This window comes from Microcebus murinus, chromosome X, assembly GCF_040939455.1.
Source record: "Microcebus murinus isolate Inina chromosome X, M.murinus_Inina_mat1.0, whole genome shotgun sequence".
Taxonomy (NCBI): Eukaryota; Metazoa; Chordata; class Mammalia; order Primates; family Cheirogaleidae; genus Microcebus; species Microcebus murinus.
The window spans coordinates 76,349,738-76,372,937 of record NC_134136.1 but is presented as its reverse complement, the minus strand read 5'-3'; the positions used below and the strand labels follow the sequence as shown (position 1 = coordinate 76,372,937).

Here is a 23,200-nt window from a genome sequence, read left to right as displayed (position 1 = left end):
CATGTGCCCAAGAAGGCCTATCCAGCTCTAGGATTTCATAGAGTTAAAACTATCAACAAGGATTAGAAGACAATCTACCTCCTACCATAAACTGGAGTCATTTTGATGCAGCCGAAAGACTTGAGCATACAAATCAGATCGGATTTTTTTAAAACAATTTAGCAACATTGCTGTCAACATTTTATTTGGGCCTAAATTGTCAAGATTGAATATTTTGCTAAAACAATCTGAAATAAAATGTGAATTCTTTATGCATCAGAATGAGGGAAATCCTACCTACTGTGTCAATTCAGGTAAACAGCCCTTCTGGACAACCTTTCTCTGGAAATAGGTTTGAGAAATAGTTTAAAACACTCCAAGCTAAAGTGCTCTGTTATCAGAGCTGAGAATTTGCAGTGCCTCAGATATAACTAAGAATCTCTCCTTGCTCCCATTGAACTTAATGTAAGGCACAATGACTTTCAGCAGACATGAGTTGTAGTGCACTTAACGACAACTTAATATTTCAGTTGTTTTGAAGAGTTCCTTTAGAAGGAGATTAATGGACCAGCTTCATAAAGGAGTTCTTTACTTAATCCTTTAACAATTAGGAGCTGATGTGGGGATTTGAGTAATGAAAGAAGCTCTGTGATTGTGAGGTACTTTGGAGGTTACCACAGGGATTTCTTCTCTCTAATAAGCCATGGTTGCTCTAAGAAGTTGAAGGAGGCTGAGAGGTGCAAGCCCACAAAGAAGGTTTCTTGGCAAGAAATTTGTCTTTCCTCATCACTTGAGAGTGGCGCTAACTGGGTCTGCCTCCAAGGAGAAAAATTGAGTACCAGACACACTCCTCTGCCTGTTAGCAAAGTTTCTAGCACAGGTATCTGAGCCTCATGAGAATGAAGAGATATTTAATTTAGAGAGGCAGCCTAGAATGCTTTGGTATTTGGTGAATTCCTGATAGAAATTCAGTGCCATCAGAGTGGCTAAGATTATCTTGGATGTCAGGATCATCAATGTCCAAGTTCAGATGATTTTAACTCTGAAATGTCTCTAGAAGCTGGTCTCTTTTCTTCTCCCATCTTTATTGTCCCTATCCATACCCTGACCCAGGCCACTTTCCCTCTGTTACCTGGGCTACTACAATACTAGTCTAATTGGTTTCCTTGCTGCCTCCTTCTTCCAGTCAATCTCTATTCTTTGCTTTCAGCAATCTCACCCACAAATACCATGCCTAGTGAATGGTTTGGAATGAATCACTTCACTTTGATGACTTTCCATATTGCCTAGTATGACTCAAAGGAAATTTTTTCAAGGTGACTCATACAGTACTACTGAATAGTGAAATGTCAGCTATCAGGATCCATGCTTGGGATTTTTTTTTTAGACAGAAAATTCTCTTTTCCTCTTTGGAATTATCCCAACATTTGTTTTCATGTCCAGGTTGATGCAATGGGTTATGGTCTTCTCTGGGGAAATCTACTGTTACTTATTTTCACACATACATTCCTGAAAAATGACACAATAGTGTTTTGGTGTGTGTAACATATTGTTGAAAGCCATCTAAATTGTATTAGGTACTTTTTAATTTGCATGATAACATGAGTTTTCACACTGAGAAAAAATTATATAACCCAGAGAAATACACCAAGAAAATGAAAATCAAATCCAAAATAATGACTATAGAGCAGAAAATTGGTATTGTGCTGAATTTATGTGATCAATTCTAAGGAATTCCAAGGTTGAAGAGATGGCAGTTTGATTCAAGTCAATAGTCATATACATAAGGGTTCACACTATTAGCTTTGTCTTATGTATGCAATATAGATATAAATCCATATCACATGTAATGCACCTAGAGAAAGGATGGGTACTCTTTTGGCCACCAGCATGGCTGTTAACACCATAGACACCTGAAAGCTGGAACCTAGCCAGTATCAAGTGATGCTGTCTGTCCAGAGGAACACCATTTTGTAGTTCACCAAAAGGCACTGTGTAGGCTTAAAAGCTCTGAGAACAACTCAGGGTACTAATGGTTGTTTCTCGGCAAGGATTCTCAATCAACTAACAGTTGATCTATTAAGCTGAGTCTTATATACAAAACTTAGGGCCAGGTGTGTGTAGGAACTGCCTCCTAAGAATGGCAGGCCCAAAGGCAAGGTGTTCAAAGTGGGCCCAACTTCCAGTGGGAGCCATCCTTGATTCATTTCTCTGGATCTACAGGTAGCTCCATAGGTGTAAGGATCAGGACATCAGGGCCACTCTTATTTTTAAGTCTCACTTGGAATTGTCTGAGTGTTTCCTCTTGCAACCGGCTTTCAAATCTCCATTGGGTCTTGAGCACTCCAGGAGGCTATCAGGAAACTCAAGACATCCTTGATGGGCTTAGGAAATTTCTAGAAGAGTAAATCCAAGCCCTGATATTTTCCAAACTCCTTAATGGTCTATGAACCTCTTCTCATCTGGTCAAGGGTTTCCTATGATGATTGGTGGTTTAATACCTGTGCCATTCTCTGTGTTACCACCAGAGCTTTCTTTTTATTGTTCCAGCCTCTATAACATCACTTATCAGACAATAATAATAACTATGGTAATAATAACCAAGATGAAAGTGATAGCCATCTATATTGACTTCTAGGCAATTTGTGTAAATGCGTTTTTTTCTAATATGTCTAAATATCCTCCAGAGTAGGTATATTATTGCCCATTTTAACATGTGAGAAAATTGAGCTTGAAAGAGTTTCATTAACTGGATCAAGAAAGCAAACCCATTAGAAATTCCTGTATTTGAACTCAGGTCTGTTTGGCAATCAAGCTCTTGCTCTTAATCCCATGCTGCCTCAACCAAGGGCTTCATATCCATGGAAACTTCTATAATAATGTTTCAAGCACTCTGTTTGCTCCTCTTCAAAATCACCTAAGCATTCCACTATGTAAATTGGCAAAGTTTATGGGGACTGGTCTTAGAATTTTATGCTTACAATTCACATGGGGCTTGTCACATCATAGTGTCCTAGAATGTTCCAATGCAAAGAGCCTTTGGAGGCCACCAGGTTCAGCTGGAGGACCAGAAAATTAGGGACAGAGAAAATGTTCTTTTGGTTCATTCTATCTCATCTGCCCCAAATTTCATTATTAGAGTTTTTATAGGATCATATCCTCAGGGCAAGGACTTGGTGTTTTGAACACATTCTTAAAGACTATTCAACTTCTTACTACTACAGAAATTATAGGTCATAATAATAATAAAAACAGAGCATTTTTGCACAAAGGCAGACATTGTGAACTACTAGACCCTGAACAAACATCTGACATCACTAAGGAAGTCTACTTGGTTCTGTTTTCATTTAATTGAAAAGTTGAACAACAATTGCTGTTTTTCTTTTTTCCTAAGATCCACACAGGCATTCATTTATATAAGCATGCTTGTTTTTACATTTTGTGATATCCAATGTGTGATGAATATGTCTATGGAATTATAACCTTATGAAAAGAGATTACCATTTTTCTGCTGAGACAAGCTTAACTGCAGTGGGTGTGAATGGTGTTGCTATAATTAAACCCAAAATCTTTCATAATCCTATGCTTTCCCTAAAGTAATGTTCAGTATTAGCCAAGAATGAAAACCCAAACAAGTACATGCATATTCAATAATAAAGCTTAATAGGTCAGGGAAGAAGTGGAATGAAATGAATGCCTAACTAATGGTAGTGTGCCTTCCTAGCTGTCCTAGTTACTTGCTTGACTTGTGTTTACTGGGACTTGAATATATGCATCAAATTGTCCTTTATTAACAATCAAATCCATATCAAGCTTGTTGCATGGTGGGGGGGGTGTGTTTAATGTCAAACACTATGTAGATTGGCTGCCTATTTTCAGAAGTGCACACTGGAGGGTATTTCATTTCTGTGTTAAATCATATAGAGTTAATTGGAGAGTAAAATAGCTGCTGAGTTCAGGCCTCCATGCTCTGGCCCTGGATGTGCTAGTTCTACCCAAAGAGAGCAGCCTGAAAACCATGAGCCCATTTCTAGATCTGGCCTTGAGATACCCTTAGACATTTCCCAAGTCACCATGGCTTACCTTCAGATTGTTCAGCACATTAAAAGAAGAGTAAAGGTACGTGGAGACTTCTGCTTGTGATTACTTGTTAAAAATATTAATGATGTTCATTATTTTCAACTGATATGATTGATATCTTTCCAAACTAATTGTACCCTGCATTAATTTTATGCTTTCATAAGGCACTTTCAAATGTGTTAGCTCCTGTTCTGCTCACCACCACCCTCCTGCGAGAAAGCCAAAGTATTATCCCACTGAACAGATGAGGGACACAAATGGGACTCAGAGCTGATTAATGCCTTACCCAAGATCAGAATTTATGATTACCGGCAGTTGAATTCAAATATCTTGACTTCATGTTAACATGTTTTGTGAAGGTTTCTTTTGTTGCTGTTGGTTTTATTTAACATGCCATCCTTTATAAGTCATACTCTCTAGGAAAACATTGTGTACTCTCAAGTTCTGGCTGAAGATGATCTGAGTTCCATGATTTCTAGCTATATGGCCACAAACAATTCCCTTAACCTCCCTAAGCCTCAGAGTCTCCATCTGGAAGGTAAGCCTGATAACAGGACCCTCTTTCACAGGGTGATTGCAAGGACCAATTCCATGCTTCTGGTCAAATACTTAGCACCTTCTCTGACACAAAGAATGGACCCTCTAAATGCAGGAATCATTTATTATTTATTTTTCCAAATACTTAGTTATAAATTAACATGTATATATCCCCTACATGTTGGAAAATGAAGCCTTTTATAACAAGTATAGGTAGTTTTTATTTTTTATTTATTTATTTATTTATTTATTTATTTTTGAGACAGAGTCTCACTTTGTTGCCCAGGCTAGAGTGAGTGCCGTGGCATTAGCCTAGCTCACAGCAACCTCAAACTCCTGGGCTCAAGCAATCCTACTGCCTCAGACTCCTGAGTAGCTGGGACTACAGGCATGCGCCACCATGCACGGCTAATTTTTTCTATATATATATTAGTTGGCCAATTAATTTCTTTCTATTTATAGTAGAGACAGGGTCTGGCTCTTGCTCAGGCTGGTTTCGAACTCCTGACCTCGAGCAATCCACCCGCCTCAGCCTCCCAGAGTGCTAGGATTACAGGCGTGAGCCACCGGCGCCCAGCCGGTAGTTTTTAAATATTTGAGTTTTATAGCTTATAAGAATGTTACAGTCTTCATTTCCCATAAAATGTTGTAAAGAATTATTTGTTCAGAGTCATAAGCCTGCAACTGCTAAAGAAATATCATGATACCTTTTTTTTCTCCTTCTCCAAGATTGTCAAAACATCCATTAGTCTCTTGAAGGACAGTCATAAATCCTGCAAATTTAATTTATCTGAAACCAACAGTTGTCCTTCCCACCAATCATCCTTTATATCAGTCTTTGGTCTGCAGACCTCAGAGAACACATTCTGGTCCTATGTGGCTGAGCATGAAAGTGGGGAAACTGTGCTTTCCTTGGAGAGTTATTGGATACCCACTCCCACCTGAATCTCTTTCTAACATTTGAACATAATCCCTAAAGTAATGTTTTCCCCTATTTATCAAATTGGAAGCTGCCCTTTCCCTTCCAGCTTCCCTTCTGGAAAAATACACAGGTGGGAATCCAGAGATGGGGATTTTAGGATTGGCCCTAGCACTATCTAACTGTGTGACCATGTACAAAGCAGTTCACCTCTCTGAACCTTTCATTCCTTGTCTAGAGAATGAGGCCAGTGGGAAGATGCTGTGAAGAACAGGGAGATGAAAGAGCTTCCCCCTCCCCACCCCACATGGGAATTAGGGACTAGTGAGGGACTCAGTAGGAAGCAGTGCTGTGATCCAGCCAAGGCTTGGACTTGGGCAGAGGCAAAAGATCTGCTTTTTGAGATGAAGGTTCTTTCTAGGAAGCTTTTGTGGAGGAAGTGGGATCTGACTTGGGCTATGGAGGAAAATAGGATTTCCAGAGTTGAAAAGGGGAATTCTCTCCTGGTAGCTGAGCCTGATGCTGAGCTAGAAGCCAGAAAGAGCAACACATGCTTAGGAAATGGTAATTGGTCCAGAGAGTCTGAGACTGTCACCTCTTGAAGCCTTAGGATGGGGTCTAAAGTTGCATTTACTAAATAAAACATGAACATCAATTGTCCTTTGAAGGTTGTTTCACTGGACTTCTAAGATAATAAGCCACACTTCCTGCTGTAGTTCACACTTGGAGATAGATGAGATGGTACTGGGATTCATACTCTTGTAGAAACAAAAGGCTCTATGTGTTCCATAACAATTTTGAAAGTGCTAGTTCATCACCAAAGTCCACACCAGTCATATTTTTCAGGTGCCTTGCCTTAGGAGAGAAAGATTTCTTATCCACATCATGGGCTTACATTTTTTGGATCAAATTTTATAGGAAGAGATCAGTCATATATCAAAAGATTAATGATTAGTCATTTCTTGCCCAGCTTTTTTGTGGCCACTGAGTTACCCAGCAACAGAGGGCACTGAAAGGCAGTAGAAGTTCACGGGGCCTTTTGCCTCTGTCATCCAGAGAGCCCCAGCAGGCTTCAAAAACAGCCTCTAGAGCTAGGGGCTGTTATCATGCCCCTGTTCTTTCATGGGAGGCTCAGAGGACCTTGTCCTGTGGAGATTCAATGCCACATCCCACCTACATAATGATTGATCAGTACATTTATTGCACTTTTAGTAATAAAAATATATAGACTCCAGTCATCTCTGGAGATGCTGTTATAGTCTTTTTTTTCCTCTTGATTTAGGGGAAGGTAGAGAGGGAAGATGCGTGCAGAGTATGACATAGATATAAGAGCTCAAATATCTAATTAGCTGAAAGAATCTTGGTATCCTCTGCACCTTTGACAGAATTGCAGCTGTCAGAATGTAGCTCCAATATTTTATCCTCATTACAAGATGTATCTGAGGATGATTTAGAAAAGGCTCCTTCTAACTTGAACGCCACTCTGATTTCCTTTTAGGATGCTTGAGGATGACTTGAAGCTGAGCAGTGATGAGGATGACCTTGAGCCTGTGAAGACCTTGACCACTCAGTGTACTGCCACTGAGCTCTACCAGGTAGGAAGAGTTTAGGGCTTCGTTTTGGGCCTGAGGGGAGGGAGCAAGAGGAACTAGAATGGTTTTGACATCCACAGGCTTCTCCTGTTTCACCTCTGGGCTTTGGGGAGAAGGAAAGAAGCAAAGGTGGGCATAGTGTTCTAAAACAGGCTGAATTAGCTCACACTTTCATTAAAGCTATAGAAAGGAAATGCTGGGCTCTTTAAAACTGCTTTCACTTCCTTTCTCTACTTTTCATACACAAATACTAGTCATCAGTAAGCAATGGAGATTGCCTTGCCCTCTCTTGAACTACTCATTGTCTTGCACAAGGTGTATCTTTCCTATGGTGACTCCAGTGTGAGGCCTAGAGCCTACACTCATTAATTTAGGTATAAATGTGACTGCTCCATTCACCTTTCCCAGATGCACTGCTTCAGAATGCATCTGAGAATCAATACCCACCATCTTGCTGCTTACATGACCCTTCAGGCAAAAGGCATTTGGGAAAAACTTGCTTCTGCCCTCGTTTCCTTCTATTCTGCATTATGAGTATTAACAGTACTTTACCACCAAATGAGATGGCAGGAATGTATGTTTTCAGCATTACCAATGAGACTGGACTTCATGATTTGAAAGGCCAAATATCATTTATGACTCATGAGAACAGCAATGTAGTCAATGATGCTTGTCATTTTCTCTGTGAGAGAGAACTATCGCAAATGTATGGTCCTTCTGGAGGTGCTTATAACCTCAAATAAGGAATACAGAAATGTTGCCTTTTTTAAAGGCCAATACCTGACCAAGGCCTTCCTCCAGTGAAGTCTGATAAGGTATAAAAATGAAACTGACCATTTTTTTTTATTTCGGCATATTATGGGGGTACAGATTTTAAGGTTTCAATAAATGCCCATTTCCCCCCTCCCCCCAAAAGTCTGAGTCTCCATCATGACGATCCCCTAGATGGTGCACATCTAACTCATTATGTATGTATATACCCGCCCCCCTCTCCCCTGCCACCTGCCCAATACCCTATTACTGTAGAACCTATGTGTCCACTTAGGTGCTACTCAGTTAATACCAGTTTGCTGGAGAATATATCTGGTGCTTGTTTTTCCATTCTTGGGATATTTCACTTAGTAGTATGGGTTCCAGCTCTAACCAGGAAAATATAAGATGTGCTATATCACCATTGTTTCTTAGAGCTGAATAGTACTCCATGGTATACATATACCACATTTTATTAATCCATTCTTGGATTGATGGGCACTTGGGCTGTTTCCACAGCCTTGCAATTATGAATTGTGCTGCTATAAACATTCGGGTGCAGGTGTCTTTTTTGTAGAGTGTCATTGGATCATTTGGGTAGATGCCCAGCAATGGGATTGCTGGATCAAATGGTAGATTCACTTGTATCGCTTTAAGGTATCTCCATATTGCTTTCCACAGAGGTTGAACTAGTTTGCAGTCCCACCAGCAGTGTAGGAGTGTTCCTCTCTCTCCGCAACCATGCCAGCTTTTATTGTTCGGAGATTTTTTGATAAAGGCCATTCTCACTGGAGTTAAGTGATATCTCATTGTGGTTTTGATTTGCATTTCCCTGATGATTAGAGATGTTGAGCATTTTTTAATATGTTTGTTGGCCATTCTTCTGTCTTCTTTAGAAAAGTTTCTGTTCAAGTCCTTTGCCCACTTTTTAATGGGGTTATTTGATTTTTTCTTCCTGATTTTCATGCGTTCTAAGTATATTCTAGTTATCAGTCCCTTATCGGATGCATAGGATGCAAAAATTTTCTCCCATTCTGTAGGTTGTCTGTTGACTTTCATGACTATTTCTTTGGCTGTGCAGAAGCTTTGTAGTTTGATCATGTCCCATTTATTTATTTTTGTTGCTGCTGTGATTGCCTTTGGGGACTTCTTCATAAACTCTTTGCCCAGGCCAATGTCTAGGAGAGTGTTTCCAACTTTTTCCTCTAGAGTTCTAATAGTTTCATACCTTAGGTTTAAGTCTGTTATCCAGCGTGACTTGGTTTTTGTGTGAGGTGAAAGGTGTGGGTCCTGTTTTAGCCTTCTACAGGTGGCTATCCAGTTTTCCCAGCACCATTTATTGAAGAGGGATTCTTTTCCCCAGCGTATGTTTTTGTCTGCTTTGTCAAAGATTAGATGGCTATATGAGGATGGTTTTATATCAGGATTCTCACATCTGTTCCACTGGTCAATATTCCTACTTTTGTGCCAATACCATATTGTTTTAATTACTACAGCTTTGTAGTATAGTTTGATATCTGGCATGTTAATGCCTCCCATTTTGTTTTTGTTGCCTAGAATTGCTCTTGATATTCGGGGTCTTCTTTGGTTCCATACGAAGCGTAAAATTATTTTTTCTATATCTGTGAAGAATGCTGATGGGATTTTAATAGGTATTGCATTGAATCTGTAGATCAGTTTGGGTAGTATAGACATTTTGATGATATTGAGTCTGCCGATCCACGAGCATGGTATGGGTTTCCATCTGTTTACATCCTCTGCTATTTCCTTCCTCAGTGTTTCATAGTTCTCCCTGTAGAGGTATTCTACGTCCTTGGTTAAGTATATTCCTAGGTAATTTAATTTCTTTGTTGCTGTTGTGAAGGGAATTGAGTCTTTGATTTGGTTCTCAATTAGATTGTTGTTGGCGTATATGAATGCCTCTGATTTTTGTGTATTGATTTTGTATCCTGAGACTTTACTAAATTCATTGATCAGTTCCAGGAGTTTCTTGGTTGAATCCTTGGGGTTTTCTAGATACAATATCATATCATCAGCAAACAGTGAAAGTTTGATCTCTTCTGCCCCTATTTGGATACCTTTGATTCCATTTTCCTGTCTGATTGCTGTAGTCAAGACTTCCAGAAGATCACAAATAGACAATCTAATGAAACGACTCAAAGAGCTGGAAAAAGAAGAACAGACCAACCCCAAACCCAGCAGAAGGAGTGAAATCTACAAGATCAAATCAGAACTAAACGAAATTGAAAACAGGGAAGCTATTCAGGAGATTAATAAAACAAAAAGTTGGTTCTTTGAAAAAATAAACAAAATTGACACACCATTGGCTAAGCTAATGAAAAGCAGAAAAGAGAAATCTCTAATAAGCTCCATCAGGAATAAAAAAGGAGATATCACAACTGATCCCAAAGAGATACAAGATACAATTTATGAATACTACAAAAATCTTTATGCACACAAACTGGAAAACGTGGAGGAAATGGACAAATTTCTAGAAACACACAGCCTCCCTAGGCTCAACCAGGAAGAAATAGATTCCCTGAACAGACCAATCTCAACAGCTGAAATAGAAACAGCAATTAAAAATCTCCCTAAAAAGAAAAGTCCCGGTCCAGATGGCTTCACACCTGAATTTTACCATATTTACAAAGAAGAACTAGTACCTATCTTGCAGAAACTATTCCACAACATCGAAACTGACCATTTTTAAAGAATGCTCATACACTAGTGTTTCAAGCTAGTGGACAAATATGGAATTCCATATCACTAATTATTTTATGAGGAGCAACGTGCAAAGAAAAGCTTATCTATAATTGTGTGCCACACTAGAATGTCTGCCATTCTGCTATACTTTTAAAATCAAATTGTGTTTGCATTTTTGATAATATGTAAAAAGTTGCATCTTTGCAAATTTAGCGCATTATCTAGAACAAGCCCAAGGTAGGTACAAATTATACTGTGCTGGCCTAAGCCAATTTCACAATTGTTTCCCAGGGGCTTGCTGTACATTTAGTGAATGCAAGCAATCCTCATCCTACTTGAGTCATGGGCTTCATAGCAAAGGTAAAATGCACACTTAATTTCTGATGACTGCCATGTCTGCTGTCTGCATTTAATACAATGACAAGAGCATCATATTTGTAAGTAAAACAAAAACCAATACCAAAAAATCCTAGATCCTTGATTTTGACAGATGAAAAGTTACTTTTTAATGGAAATGTTTAAAGCAGAATTCAACAATAAGTGAAAGTAGATCTTGCACATTGACTTCCTCTCTATGTGATTACATAAGTGCAGTCTGTGTTTTGTTTTGTTTTGTTTTGTTTTGTTTTGTTTTGTTTTGAGACAGAGTCTCATTCTGTTGCCCAGGCTAGAATGCCATGGCGTCAGCCTAGCTCACAGCAACCTCAAACTCCTGGACTCCAGTGATCCTTCTGCTTCAGCCTCCCGACAGTATGCTTTTTAGTTTATAAAGTTGTAATTTTCTGTGTTTACCTTAAAAATGACATTGGGTATGTTGGCCCAAATCTTCTGGGGTTTTAGGATATATGTGTTGACTTTACATAAATGATGAAATGATCAGGTGATCAGAATGGCTGAGTTGGAAACTTTTCATAACATGTGGCCCTTAGAGGTCATGCCTTCCCCAGTGAGGCTTAGGCTCTCAGTTAAAATGTGATGGGAAGTTGAACTGGGGGATCTAAGGTGAGGCAAAGTGACAACGTTTTCCCCCTAGCTGAGCCCAGGAAGCAAAAAGTAGGCACAAGATTATAAACATTTGCAAATGAGCCCTCCCTTTAGAGTTTAAACTTCAGTTAAAAAGCCTGGAAGACTTTAGACCAAAAAAAGAGAATACTTGTACAATAGTGGCAACAATAATGATAGCACTGTTTACTGAGCTCTGGCTTTATGAGGCCTAACACACTTTTTGAAAGATACATGGTTGAAATCACCTTTTTATTTATTTATTTTTTGTGATAAAATTCACATAACATAAAATTAACCATTTTAAAGCATACAATTCAGTGACATTTAGTACATTCACAAGGTTGTGCACCTATCACCAGTTCCAGAATATTCTTATCATCCCAATTGGACATACTTACTAATTAAACAGTCACACCCCTTTCTTCCTTCTCCCTAGCCCCTGACAACCACTAATCTACTTTTTTTCTGCCTTGGAAAAATAGCTTTATTAAAATACAATTCACATACCATAAAACTCACCCAATCAATGTGTACAATTCAGTGGCTTTTAGTATATTCACAGAATTGTATATCCATTACCACAATCAATTTCAGAACACTCATTACCCCCAAAAAGAAACTCCATACCCCTTAACCACCACCCCACAATCTTCCCATCCTTCAAGCTTTAGGCAACTACTAATCTGATTTCTGACTTTATAGATTTACCTACTCTAGACATTTCATATAAATGAAATCCTACAATCTGTGGTCCTTTGTGACTGGCTTCTTTCTCTTAGTATAGTGTTTTCAAGGTTTATACATGTTGTAGCACATATCAGTACTTTATTTCTTTTAATTGACTAATGTAATTTTATAAATATACCACATTTTATTTATTCATTAATCAGCTGATAAATATTTGGATTATTTTCACTTTTTGAATATTATCAATAACACTGTTATGAATATTTTTACATAAGTTTTTGTGTGGACATGTTTCATTTCTCTTGAGTCTGTTATAGTTAGAAGTGTAATTGCTAGATCCTATAGTAACTTTATGTTTAACCATTTGGGAAACTATGACACTGTCTATCAAAGCATTTACCAAAGCACTTAACATTCTCATCAGAAGTACATGAGAATTCCAATTTCTCCACATCCTTGCCAGCACTTGGTGTCATCTGTCTTTTTTATTATAGCCATCTTAGGTTATGCAGTGGTATTTCATGATGGTTTTGATTTGCATTTCCCTATAACTAGTTATGTTGAACATCTTGTTATGTGCTTATTGGCTATTTGTGTATCTTCTTTGGAGAAATATCTAGACAGATCCTTTGCCAATTTTTAATTGGGTTATTTTAGTTTTTGATATCAAATTGTAACATATATATTTTTTAAAGGAATCTCAATATGTAAAAACGTACAATTAATTAATATATATTCAGCACCTGCTATGTGCAGTTTAAGGCAGTACTATGTGTGCAGAAGGCAAGGAAACATGTGCCAAGAGGCTTGCAATTACTTAGGGGATAAAGTGTGAGAGAACTAGTAGAGGAAAACCCTGTTGGGTTAGAAAATCAGAAAGGGCTTCGTGGAAAAGTTGGTATTTGTGATAGGTCTTTTAAAGTGGGGAGAACTTTGAGAGACAGAGAGATGGGGAGGACATTTCAGTCAGAGAGAACAGCACAAAGGGGGCACAAGGACACTGTTGTTCAAGACATGAAAAGAGAACAGTAAGTAGTTATTTGGCTAGAGAATGGAATGGCTAAAAGGTTAGATGATGAGGCTGGGAGAGGTTAGACAGAAACACATTTTGGAGGCTTAAGTGTTCAACCGGTTTGTGTTCAAATCTCTAAATTAGTGGTTCTCAACCAGGAGTAATTTTGGCCTCCAGAGAATATTTGACAATGTCTAGGGATATTTTTGGTTGTTATAACTGGGAGTGCTACTCTCAGTAGGTAGAGGCCTGGGATGGTGCTAAACATAATCTACTTTTGTCTCTATGGATTTCCCTACTTCCTGTAAGTGAAATCCTACAACATGTAACCTTTCCTGTCTGGCTTCTTTCACTCACCTTAATGTGTTCTAGGTTTTTCCATATTGTAGCGTATATCAGTACTTCATTCGCCTTTACGGCTAAGTAATATTTCATTGCATAAATAAACCACATTTTGTTTATCCATTCATCAATTGATGGATATTTCAGTTGTCTCCACCTTTTGGCTATTGTGAATAGCCAAATAGCCATAGTGCTACTATGAACCTTTGTATACAAGTTTTTGCATGGACATATGTTTTCAGTTCTTTTGGATCTATACCTAGGAGTGAAATTGCAGAGTCACATGGTAATTCTACATTTAACTTATTGAAGAATCACGAAAATCATTTTCTTTTAGATAATATTGTGACATGTTGAATATAGTACAGCCTTGCAATTATAAATTGTGCTGCTATGTTCCAGTGCAGGTGTCTTTTTTGTAGAGTGTCATTGGATCATTTGGGTAGATGCCCAGCAATGGGATTGCTGGATCAAATGGTAGATTCACTTGTATCGCTTTAAGGTATCTCCATACTGCTTTCCACAGAGGTTGAACTAGTTTGCAGTCCCACCAGCAGTGTAGGAGTGTTCCTCTCTCTCCGCAACCACGCCAGCATTTGTTATTTGGAGACTTTTTGATAAAGGCCATTCTCACTGGAGTTAAGTGATATCTCATTGTAGTTTTGATTTGCATTTCCCTGATGATTAGGGATGGTGAGCATTTTTCCATATGTTTGTTGGCCATTCTTTTGTCTTCTTTACAGAAGTTTCTGTTAAAGTCCTTTGCCCACTTTTTAATGGGGTTATTTGATTTTTTCTTCCTTATTTTCATGAGTTCTAAGTATATTCTAGTTATCAGCCCTTTATCGGATACGTAGGATGCAAAAATTTTCTCCCATTCTGTAGGTTGTCTGTTTACTTTCATGACTGTTTCTTTGGCTGTGCAGAAGCTTTGTAGTTTCATCATGTCCCATTTATTTATTTTTGTTGCTGCTTTGATTGCCTTTGGGGATGTCTTCATAAACTCTTTGCCTAGGCCAATGTCTAGGAGAGTGTTTCCGACATTTTCCTCTAGAATTCTAATGGTTTCATACCTGAGATTTAAGTCTGTTATCCAGCGTGAGTTGATTTTTGTGAGAGGTGAAAGGTGTGGGTCCTGTTTTAGCCTTCTACAAGTGGCTATCCAGTTTTCCCACCACCATTTATTGAAAAGGGATTCTTTTCCCCAGCGTATGTTTTTGTCTGCTTTGTCAAAGATTAGATGGCTATATGAGGATGGTTTTATATCAGGATTCTCACATCTGTTCCACTGGTCAATAATCCTATTTTTGTGCCAATACCAGATTGTTTTAATTACAACAGCTTTGTAGTATAGTTTGATATCTGGCATATTAATACCTCCCAATTTGTTTTTGTTGCCTAGAATTGCTCTTGATATTCAGGGTCTTCTTTGGTTCCAAACGAAGCGTAAAATTATTTTTTCTGTATATGTGAAGAATGCTGATGGGATTTTAATAGGTACTGCATTGAATCTGTAGATCAGTTTGGGTAGTATAGACATTTTAATGATTTTGAGTCTGCCGATCCACGAGCATGGAATGGATTTCCATCTGTTTATATCCTCTGCTATTTCCTTCCTCAGTGTTTCATAGTTCTCTCTATAGAGGTCTTTTACCTCCTTGGTTAAGTATACTCCTAGGTACTTTAATTTCTTTGTTGCTATTGTGAAGGGTATTGAGTCTTTAATTTGGTTCTCGATTTGATTGTTGTTGGCATATACGAATGCCTCTGATTTCTGTGAATTGATTTTGTATCCTGAGACTTTGCTAAATTCATTGATCAGTTCCAGGAGTTTCCTGGTTGAATCTTTGGGGTTTTCTAGATATAATATCATATCATCCGCAAACATTGAAAGTTTGATCTCTTCTGCCCCTATTTGGATACCTTTAATTCCACTTTCCTGTCTGATTGCTGTAGCCAGGACTTCCAGTATTATGTTGAATAGAAGTGAAGTTAGTGGGCAGCCTTGTCTGGTTTCGGTTCTAAGTGGGAATGCTTTCAGTTTTTCCCCATTCAGTATGACGTTGGCTATGGGTCTGTCATAAATGGCTTGTATCATTTTTAGGTATGTCCCTTCTATGCCTATTTTCTTCAGTGTTCATATCATGAAAGGGTGTTGAATTTTGTCAAAAGCTTTTCTGCATCTATTGAGAGAATCATGTGGTCTTTGTTTTTGCTTCTGTTTATGTGGTAAATTGCATTCATAGATTTGCGTATGTTGAACCATCCCTGCATTCCTGGGATGAAGCCCACTTGGTCATGATGGATTATTTTTTTGATAAGTGTCTGGATTCGGTTAGCTAAGATTTTGTTGAAAATTTTTGCATCTATATTCATTAGGGATATTGGTCTGTAGTTTTCTTTTTTTGTTGGATTCTTTCCTGGTTTTGGTATCACAGTAATATTCGCTTCATAAAAAGGTGTCAGGGAGGTTTCCATTCTTCTCGATGTTGTGGAATAGTTTCTGAAAAATAGGTATTAATTCTTCTTTGTAAGTGTGGTAAAATTCGGGTGTGAAGTCATCTGGACCGGGACTTTTCTTTTTAGGGAGATTTTTAATTGCTGTTTCTATTTCAGCTGTTGAGATTGGACTGTTCAAGGAATCTATTTCTTCCTGGTTGAGCCTAGGGAGGCTGTGTTTTTCTAGAAATTTGTCCATTTCCTCCACATTTTCCAGTTTGTGTGAATAAATATCTTTGTAGTACTCATAAATTATATCTTGTATCTCTTTGGGATCAGTTCTGATATCTCCTTTTTTATTCCTGATGGAGCTTATTAGAGATTTCTCTTTTCTGCTTTTTGTTAGCTTAGCCAATGGTGTGTCAATTTTGTTTATTTTTTTAAAGAACCAACTTTTTGTTTTGTTAATCTCCTGAATAGTTTCCCTGTTTTCAATTTCCTTTAGTTCTGATTTGATCTTGTTGATTTCACTCCTTCTGCTGGGTTTGGGGCTGGTCTGTTCTTCTTTTTCCAGCTCTTTGAGTCGTTTCATTAGATTGTCCATTTGTGATCTTTTTGACTTTTGGTTATAGGCATTTATTGAGATAAACTTTCCTCTCAGAACTGCTTTAGCTGTGTCCCAGAGGAGTTGATAACTTGTCTCTCCATTGTCATTTTCTTCATAGAATATTTTTATTTCTGTCTTGATTTCTTCATTTATGAAGTAATCATTTAGTAGAAGGTTGTTTAATTTCCATGTTTTTGTGTAGAAATTTGAGTTTCTGTTAGGGTTGAATTCTACCCTTATTCCATTGTGATCTGAGAAGATACATGGTATGATTTCTATTTTTTTAAATTTCTTGAGGTTTACTTTGTGTCCTAGGATATGGTCAATCTTAGAGAATGTCCCGTGAGCTGATGAGAAGAACGTATATTCAGTGGCTTTGGGGTAGAATGTCCTGTAGATGTCAGTCAGACCCAATTGTTCTAGAGTTTTGTTTAAGTCCATTATTTCTTTTTTAATTTCATGTTTGGAGGATCTGTCTTGTGCCGTCAGTGGGGTGTTGAAATCTCCGGTGATTATGGAGTTGCTATTAATCCATTTGCTTAGATCCAGTAAGGTTTGCTTTATGAAACTGGGTGCACCTAAGTTGGGTGCATATATGTTTAAAATTGTTATCCCTTCTTGTTGAACTGTGCCCTTCACCGTTATGTAATGACCCTCTTTGTCTTTCACTACTTTTGTTGGTTTAAAAACTAAATCGTCTGAGATTAGAACTGCCACACCAGCCTTCTTTTGGCTTCCACTTGCCTGGAATACTGATCTGCACCCTTTTACTTTTAGTCTATATGCATCCTTGCAGGTTAGATGTGTTTCCTGAAGACAGCATAGACTTGGCCTGTATTTTCTTATCCATTCTGCCAGCCTATGTCTCTTGAGTGGAGAGTTTAAGCCATTCACATTTATTGAGAGAACTGATAGGTAAGGTAGATTACTGTTCATTCTGTTGGGTTGGATATTGTTGCTTTGATTTCTCTCTTGAGCCATAGAGATATCTGGCCTTTAATTTTTGGGTGTTGGTTTTTTTTGTTTTTTGTTTTTATATTCGTGAGTTTCTATTATGGTGTTCCATGTGTAACACTGTTTTGAGAACTTCTTGTAGGGCTGGTCTTGTCTTGGTGAATTCTCTGAGGCTTTGCTTGTCTGGGAATGTCTTTATTTCTCATTCATATATGAAGCTTAGCTTTGCAGGGGATAGGATTCTAGGCTGGGCATTGTTTTGTTTCAGAAGAGTGAGAATGGGGCCCCAGTCTCTCCTTGCTTGTAAAGTCTCATTAGAGAAGTCTGATGTTATTCGAATTGGCTTTCCCTTGTATGTCACTTGCTTCTTTTGCCTTACAGCTGTTAGAAGGGCCTCTTTAGTTGATACTTTGGTCAGTCTGATCACTGCATGACGTGATGTCTTCCTGTTTGCATTGAATCTCCCAGGGGTCCTCTGGGCTTCTTGAACTTGTATATCGAGATTTTGAGCAAGGCCTGGGAAATTTTCCTCTATTATATCTTCAAAAAGCTTGTCCAGCCCTTGAGTGTTGTCTTCCTCCCCTTCGGCTAACCCTATGACCCTCGCGTTAGGTTTTTTCACATAATCCCACAGCTCTTGTAGGCTCTAGTCTTTTCTCTTGTTTTTCTGCTGTATTTCTGTGACTGTTTTATTTAATTGGTAGGTGTTATCTTCAATCTCTGAGATTCTTTCTTCTGCTTGATCTACCCTGTTCTTGAGACTTTCCACAGTATTTTGTAGTTCTCTGAGTTGATTCTTCATCTCCAGGACTTCGGTTAAAGTTTTCTTCACTGTGTCAATCTCTTTGTTGAACCTTTGTTCCATTTCCTGGAGGCTTTTTGTGTTTTCTTGGTGTTGGGTATTGAGTTGTGGTTGTAGGTCAGTGAGTGTTCTTATGATCCACATTCGAAATTCCTCTTCTGTCATTTTAGTTGCCAGGTTTTGGTTGTTGTCTGTTTCTAAGGGGCTGGTGCTCCTCTTTGGGGGTGTTTTTTCCGTTTGTTTCTTCATATTTCCGGAGTTCCTTCGCTGATTTCTTCCCATTTTGCTCGGTTTTTGTTTCTTTCCTTTAGGTTTTCTTTTGGGTATTCACAGGTCTTGTTTAGTTTCTGAGCCAGTAGATGGAGTTGCTCTCTGTCAGCAGCCTTCGCTGGGGTGGTGTCTGCAGGTCTCTCAACCCGCTGGGGAACCAGCAGTCCGAGATGTAGCGGAGGGGAAACAGCTAATTACCCTACCCTTCCTGCTGGTCTCCTTAATTACACAGGTGGAAATAGATGGCAGGAACCGGAGCAGTTCCTCTCTCAGCTCCACCCCCAAGGCGGGGCTAGAGACTTTGGAGTCACCAGACTGTGTGGGTTGTAATGTCTCTCTGTCTAGTATTTACTAAGGGCTGCTTCCTACAAGGCTCGGCTTTGCCCAGGCAAACTCCAGGGCCTGGACACAGAGCGCAGAAGACCTGTGCAGACAGAGATTGGCCTGAAGCTGGCAGGCCCATAGCCAAACCCAGGGAACCCGTCGTCTGTCTCTTTAATTGCACAGGTGGAGATAAGCGTTAGGAATGCGAACGGTTCCTATCTCAGCTTTGCCTGCAAGGTGGGGACAGAATCTTTGGAGCCAAGGCTCAGCCACAAGAAACAGGACGGTGGTAGACGTAAAGACTCTCTGCCTTATAGCAGCTAAGGGCAGCTTCTTTCGTGGGTATCTTCTGCCAGATGGGCTCTGCACTCTGGACACAGAGCACGAGAGACCTGTGCAGTGAGAGATTGTCCTGAAGCCAGACCCACCAGGTCCCTTGTTCTGTCTCTTTAATTCCACAGGTGGAGATAAGCGGCAGGAACGGGAGCAGTTTCTATCTCGGCTCCACCCCCAAGGCGGGGATACAAACTTTGGAGCCAAAGGCCTAGCCCCAAATCCCCGGATATGGGGTCGTAAAATATCTCTGCCTTATAACCACTGACGGCTGCCTCCTGCAAGGCCCAGTGCTCCCCACTCTGGGCACAGCGCGTGCGCAGGAGACCTGTGCAGGGTGAGACTGACCAAAAGCTGGCAGGCAATCAATGGGACCCACTTGTCCCTGCCTTTTGTCTCTTGAATTACCCAGGTGGAGATAAGCGGCAGGAATGAGAACAGTTTCTATCTCAGCTCCGCCCCCAAGGCTGGGGCAGAGACTTTGGAGCCCAGGGCGGGGCTCTGGGTCGCAGGAGAGTGTGGAAGGCACCCTTTCTCTGCCTTAAATTCGCCAAGGGCAATCAATCTCCCCTGTAGCTCTGCCCCGTCCAGGCAGGGTCCACTCTCTGAGCACAGAGTCAGTGCCGCTTGTGCAGCAAGTGACGGTCCAATATCAAATTGGTGGAGCAGCGGCGCGTACCAGCGGTTTCTCTGTGCCTCCTCTCCAAACCCCTAGCGCAAGTCAGTGCTGGAATGCTGAGTCAGTGCCGGAAAGCAGGGGTGGAGCGGTGCTGGAGGGGCAGAGGGAGGGGTGTCCTAATGGATCAAGGAGTCTAACTTTGCGCACTCTGACCTCTCAGTGCTATCCCAAACCTCCTCCAAATCCAAAGTCAAAGCCTCCTGCTGTGTAAACTCCCCTTACCCTTTACCTGGGAGTGTTCGGCAGGGAAATGCCCGAGCAGGCTCTGGTTCCTGATGCACGGAGAGCGGTTGCTGCGCGCGCGCGCGGACCCTCCCCCACCTTAACCCGTGGCCGCTGCGTGCTCTGGCGAACTCAGCGCGTTCCCTACCCTAGTCTCTTCTCCACACAGCTTAATCCCACGCTGCCACTTCTCACCAACTTCAGGCACCTCCCGGCCTACGTGGGAGTGGAGCTTGGTGTAGGAAGGGGTGTTTCTCAGCGCCGGTTAGGGCTGGTGCCACTGCCCGCCGGCAGTGGCTTAATCTGCGCCTCGCTCCCTCCCTGATGTGTGCCTCCGAATCCCCGAGTTTTGCGGAAGAATGATCGGTTCACCTTTGCTTTAGGCTGTAAATGCTCTTATCCCTCCATTTCCTGTTGGATGTCTGCAGGCTGGCAAAGCTGGTCTCGTGGAAGTGTAGATCGCTGGAGTGTGGCTATCCGCTTTCTTCACTATTTGCTCTGGGAGCAGAGAGCCAGGAGGGCACCCCTACTCCGCCATTTTCTCCGACCTCTTCTTGTGGCCCTTTTAAACATTAACTGTCAGACCCCTCTTTTGGATCCATAAGAAAATACACACTGCCCTTCATTTTGCCCTAGGTGTCCATAGGGATCTGCTAGGAACTGGATTGAATGTTCTGACACCCAAAGGCATCTACCAAATAAGAACAACCTTAACTTTCCTCTGAGCCCTGACAATTTTTAAACCAAAGGTCCCAGAAAGAAAGGTTGGATTGCCAATGAGCCTCTGGGAAACCAAGTCTTCCAGGAAATGACATGTCTCTGTAAGAGTTTCTCTTCAAAGGATTGACATGTGTGGAGAATTGATTCATACACTTCTGTTGCAGCTCTTACCTTCTCTTTCTAAGTCCCTCTGTCCTGGAGAAAGGCTAAAAGGCTCTGCTGTGATGCTGTACTCAACCTGGTTTTCTCTCAGGAGCCATCCCTGAATGGAAAATAAATAACCACTTAAATTTGACATTGGACATTGCAAATATCCAGAACAGTGTTATAATTGGGCATAGTGCTTTTTACTTATTATCTGCATAAGCATGTATGTTGTGAGATATATATATATATATATTTAAGTTGGTTTATCAATGACATGGTTGGAATTTGAGGGCTGCATGATGTTCATTACCCAGCTGACTGCATTTTTACTTCTCAGCTGCCACTGTTGGCATCATAGATATAAAATCCAACCCTGGCTTTCTTAATGCAACACTTGTTGAATTGCCATTTTCCAGCCAGTCCTCCAGGGCAGGAAGTGTTGCCCACTGGTGTTTGTCTAGGGAGCAACCTGACAGGAGGACAGGCTTCTTGGGAGTGGGAATGTGTTGTGTTACCTGCATGCCTCCACCTCATACCACTAAACCTTCAGTTTTTCTTTTTGTCAAATATTTCTTCTTATGTTTCTCAGGGTTAAGGGAACCCCTGAAAATAAGGAGTTAAACCTGGAATCAATTTTCATTTACAGCTGAGAAGCAGTTATTGATGCTATGTTTGCAGTCCAATAAAAGTTCTAAAGATATAGACCTTGTGCTTCTCTTTCAATATGAGCAGCCTAATCAGTCTCAAATGGGTTTTTAACAAAGAAATTGTATTGACAGGTTTATTAAAATTGCTGTCTTTAAAGTTTTAAGCTATCCACAATTTGACCTATTCAAAAGGCTTCTAAAATATGTTGTGGCCAAACTTCAGAGCTCCCTAAAGAACATATTCATAGAACAAGGTAAACATTTGCTTAATGTTTCATTGAATGATAGCATGATGTTTGATTTACACAGCTCTAACCCTGTAGTCTGTTATACCCAGGTGGCAGACCAATTTGTAATATCTGGGTTCTGAAGTTCAGTTAGGTCTAGACATGGCTCTCTCATACCTCAAACATCTCATATTGGCATTAGAAACAGTAGAATTTAGAAATATAAAAGGCAGTAAAGAGATAGATATTGGTAGAAACTGGCTTTAGAGCATTTTAACGTTAATACCATCTTCTTATTAATGCGAATTAGGCTTATAACTTAGATGACTTCATTTAGCCAAGTTAGAAATTCAGAAAAAATATGACTGGAAATGTTCAGTTAGTTACCAGGTTCAGCTAAAGAACTCTAGATAAAGCTTGAAGTTCATGCCTTATAAGCAGAGCTGTACAATTCAAATTTTCTTGAGCACAAAGACATTCTAATGTGTTGTGTCTGGATACATTTTTTAAGTAACTCCAGTGCACCCAGTTTTATTTAACCCCATCTTTTTATTCTGCCTAAGGATTACCATAGTTCCCAGTGTGTGAAGTGTGTGCTTAATTCAAAGCAGAGCTGCACCTGAAGCATATGGCCACTTATAGAAAAAAAAAAATCTTTTTGGGTCTTCCCCTTTACTTCATCATTGATATATATATATATATATATTTTTTTTTTTGTCTACAGATCTCTACCTCACACATGCAAAAAAAAAAAAAAGCTTTTTTAAATCTAGATCCTAGATTTTGGTTTTATATTTGATCTAATTTTTTGTTTTTTGTTGTTGTTGTTTCTAGGCCAGCTTTCTGGCTAGGTTGCTATTTGATAATTGTAAGTGAACTTAATTACATAGCTGCTGAAACCTTAACCTTTCTGGCAGATTTGGAATGTGTCCCTGATACTTGTGCACACTGAATATTCAAAACAAAGTAGCCAAGTTAACTTGAAAGTCCATTTTTATGTTTTAAGTTTGCTAATGAAAAAGATGCAATAAATTTTACTCCTGCTATCAGCTAGCTCTTTTGAGGTTGATGTGCTGTGGTGAATACATTAGTTGTGACAACAGATACTCTTTCCTGCTGTGATCGTCCTATTTTGTAGCCACAGTTCTCCCTCATCATGCTGAACAAGTTGTTAACTCCTCAAGGTTTCTGTGCATTTCCATTTACTTTGTTATCAGCAGAAA

The 23,200-nt window shown here is 39.8% G+C and overlaps 1 protein-coding gene across 1 annotated transcript in view; it reads left to right on the top strand.

The window, feature by feature from the left end:
• Positions 1-23,200, top strand: part of AFF2 (ALF transcription elongation factor 2) — a 658,737-nt gene that overhangs the window by 507,730 nt on the left and 127,807 nt on the right. The window contains exon 8 of the mRNA XM_020285044.2: positions 7,014-7,110. Within this exon, the coding sequence (XP_020140633.1) occupies positions 7,014-7,110 (97 nt within the window). The remainder of the gene's footprint in view (positions 1-7,013; positions 7,111-23,200) is intronic.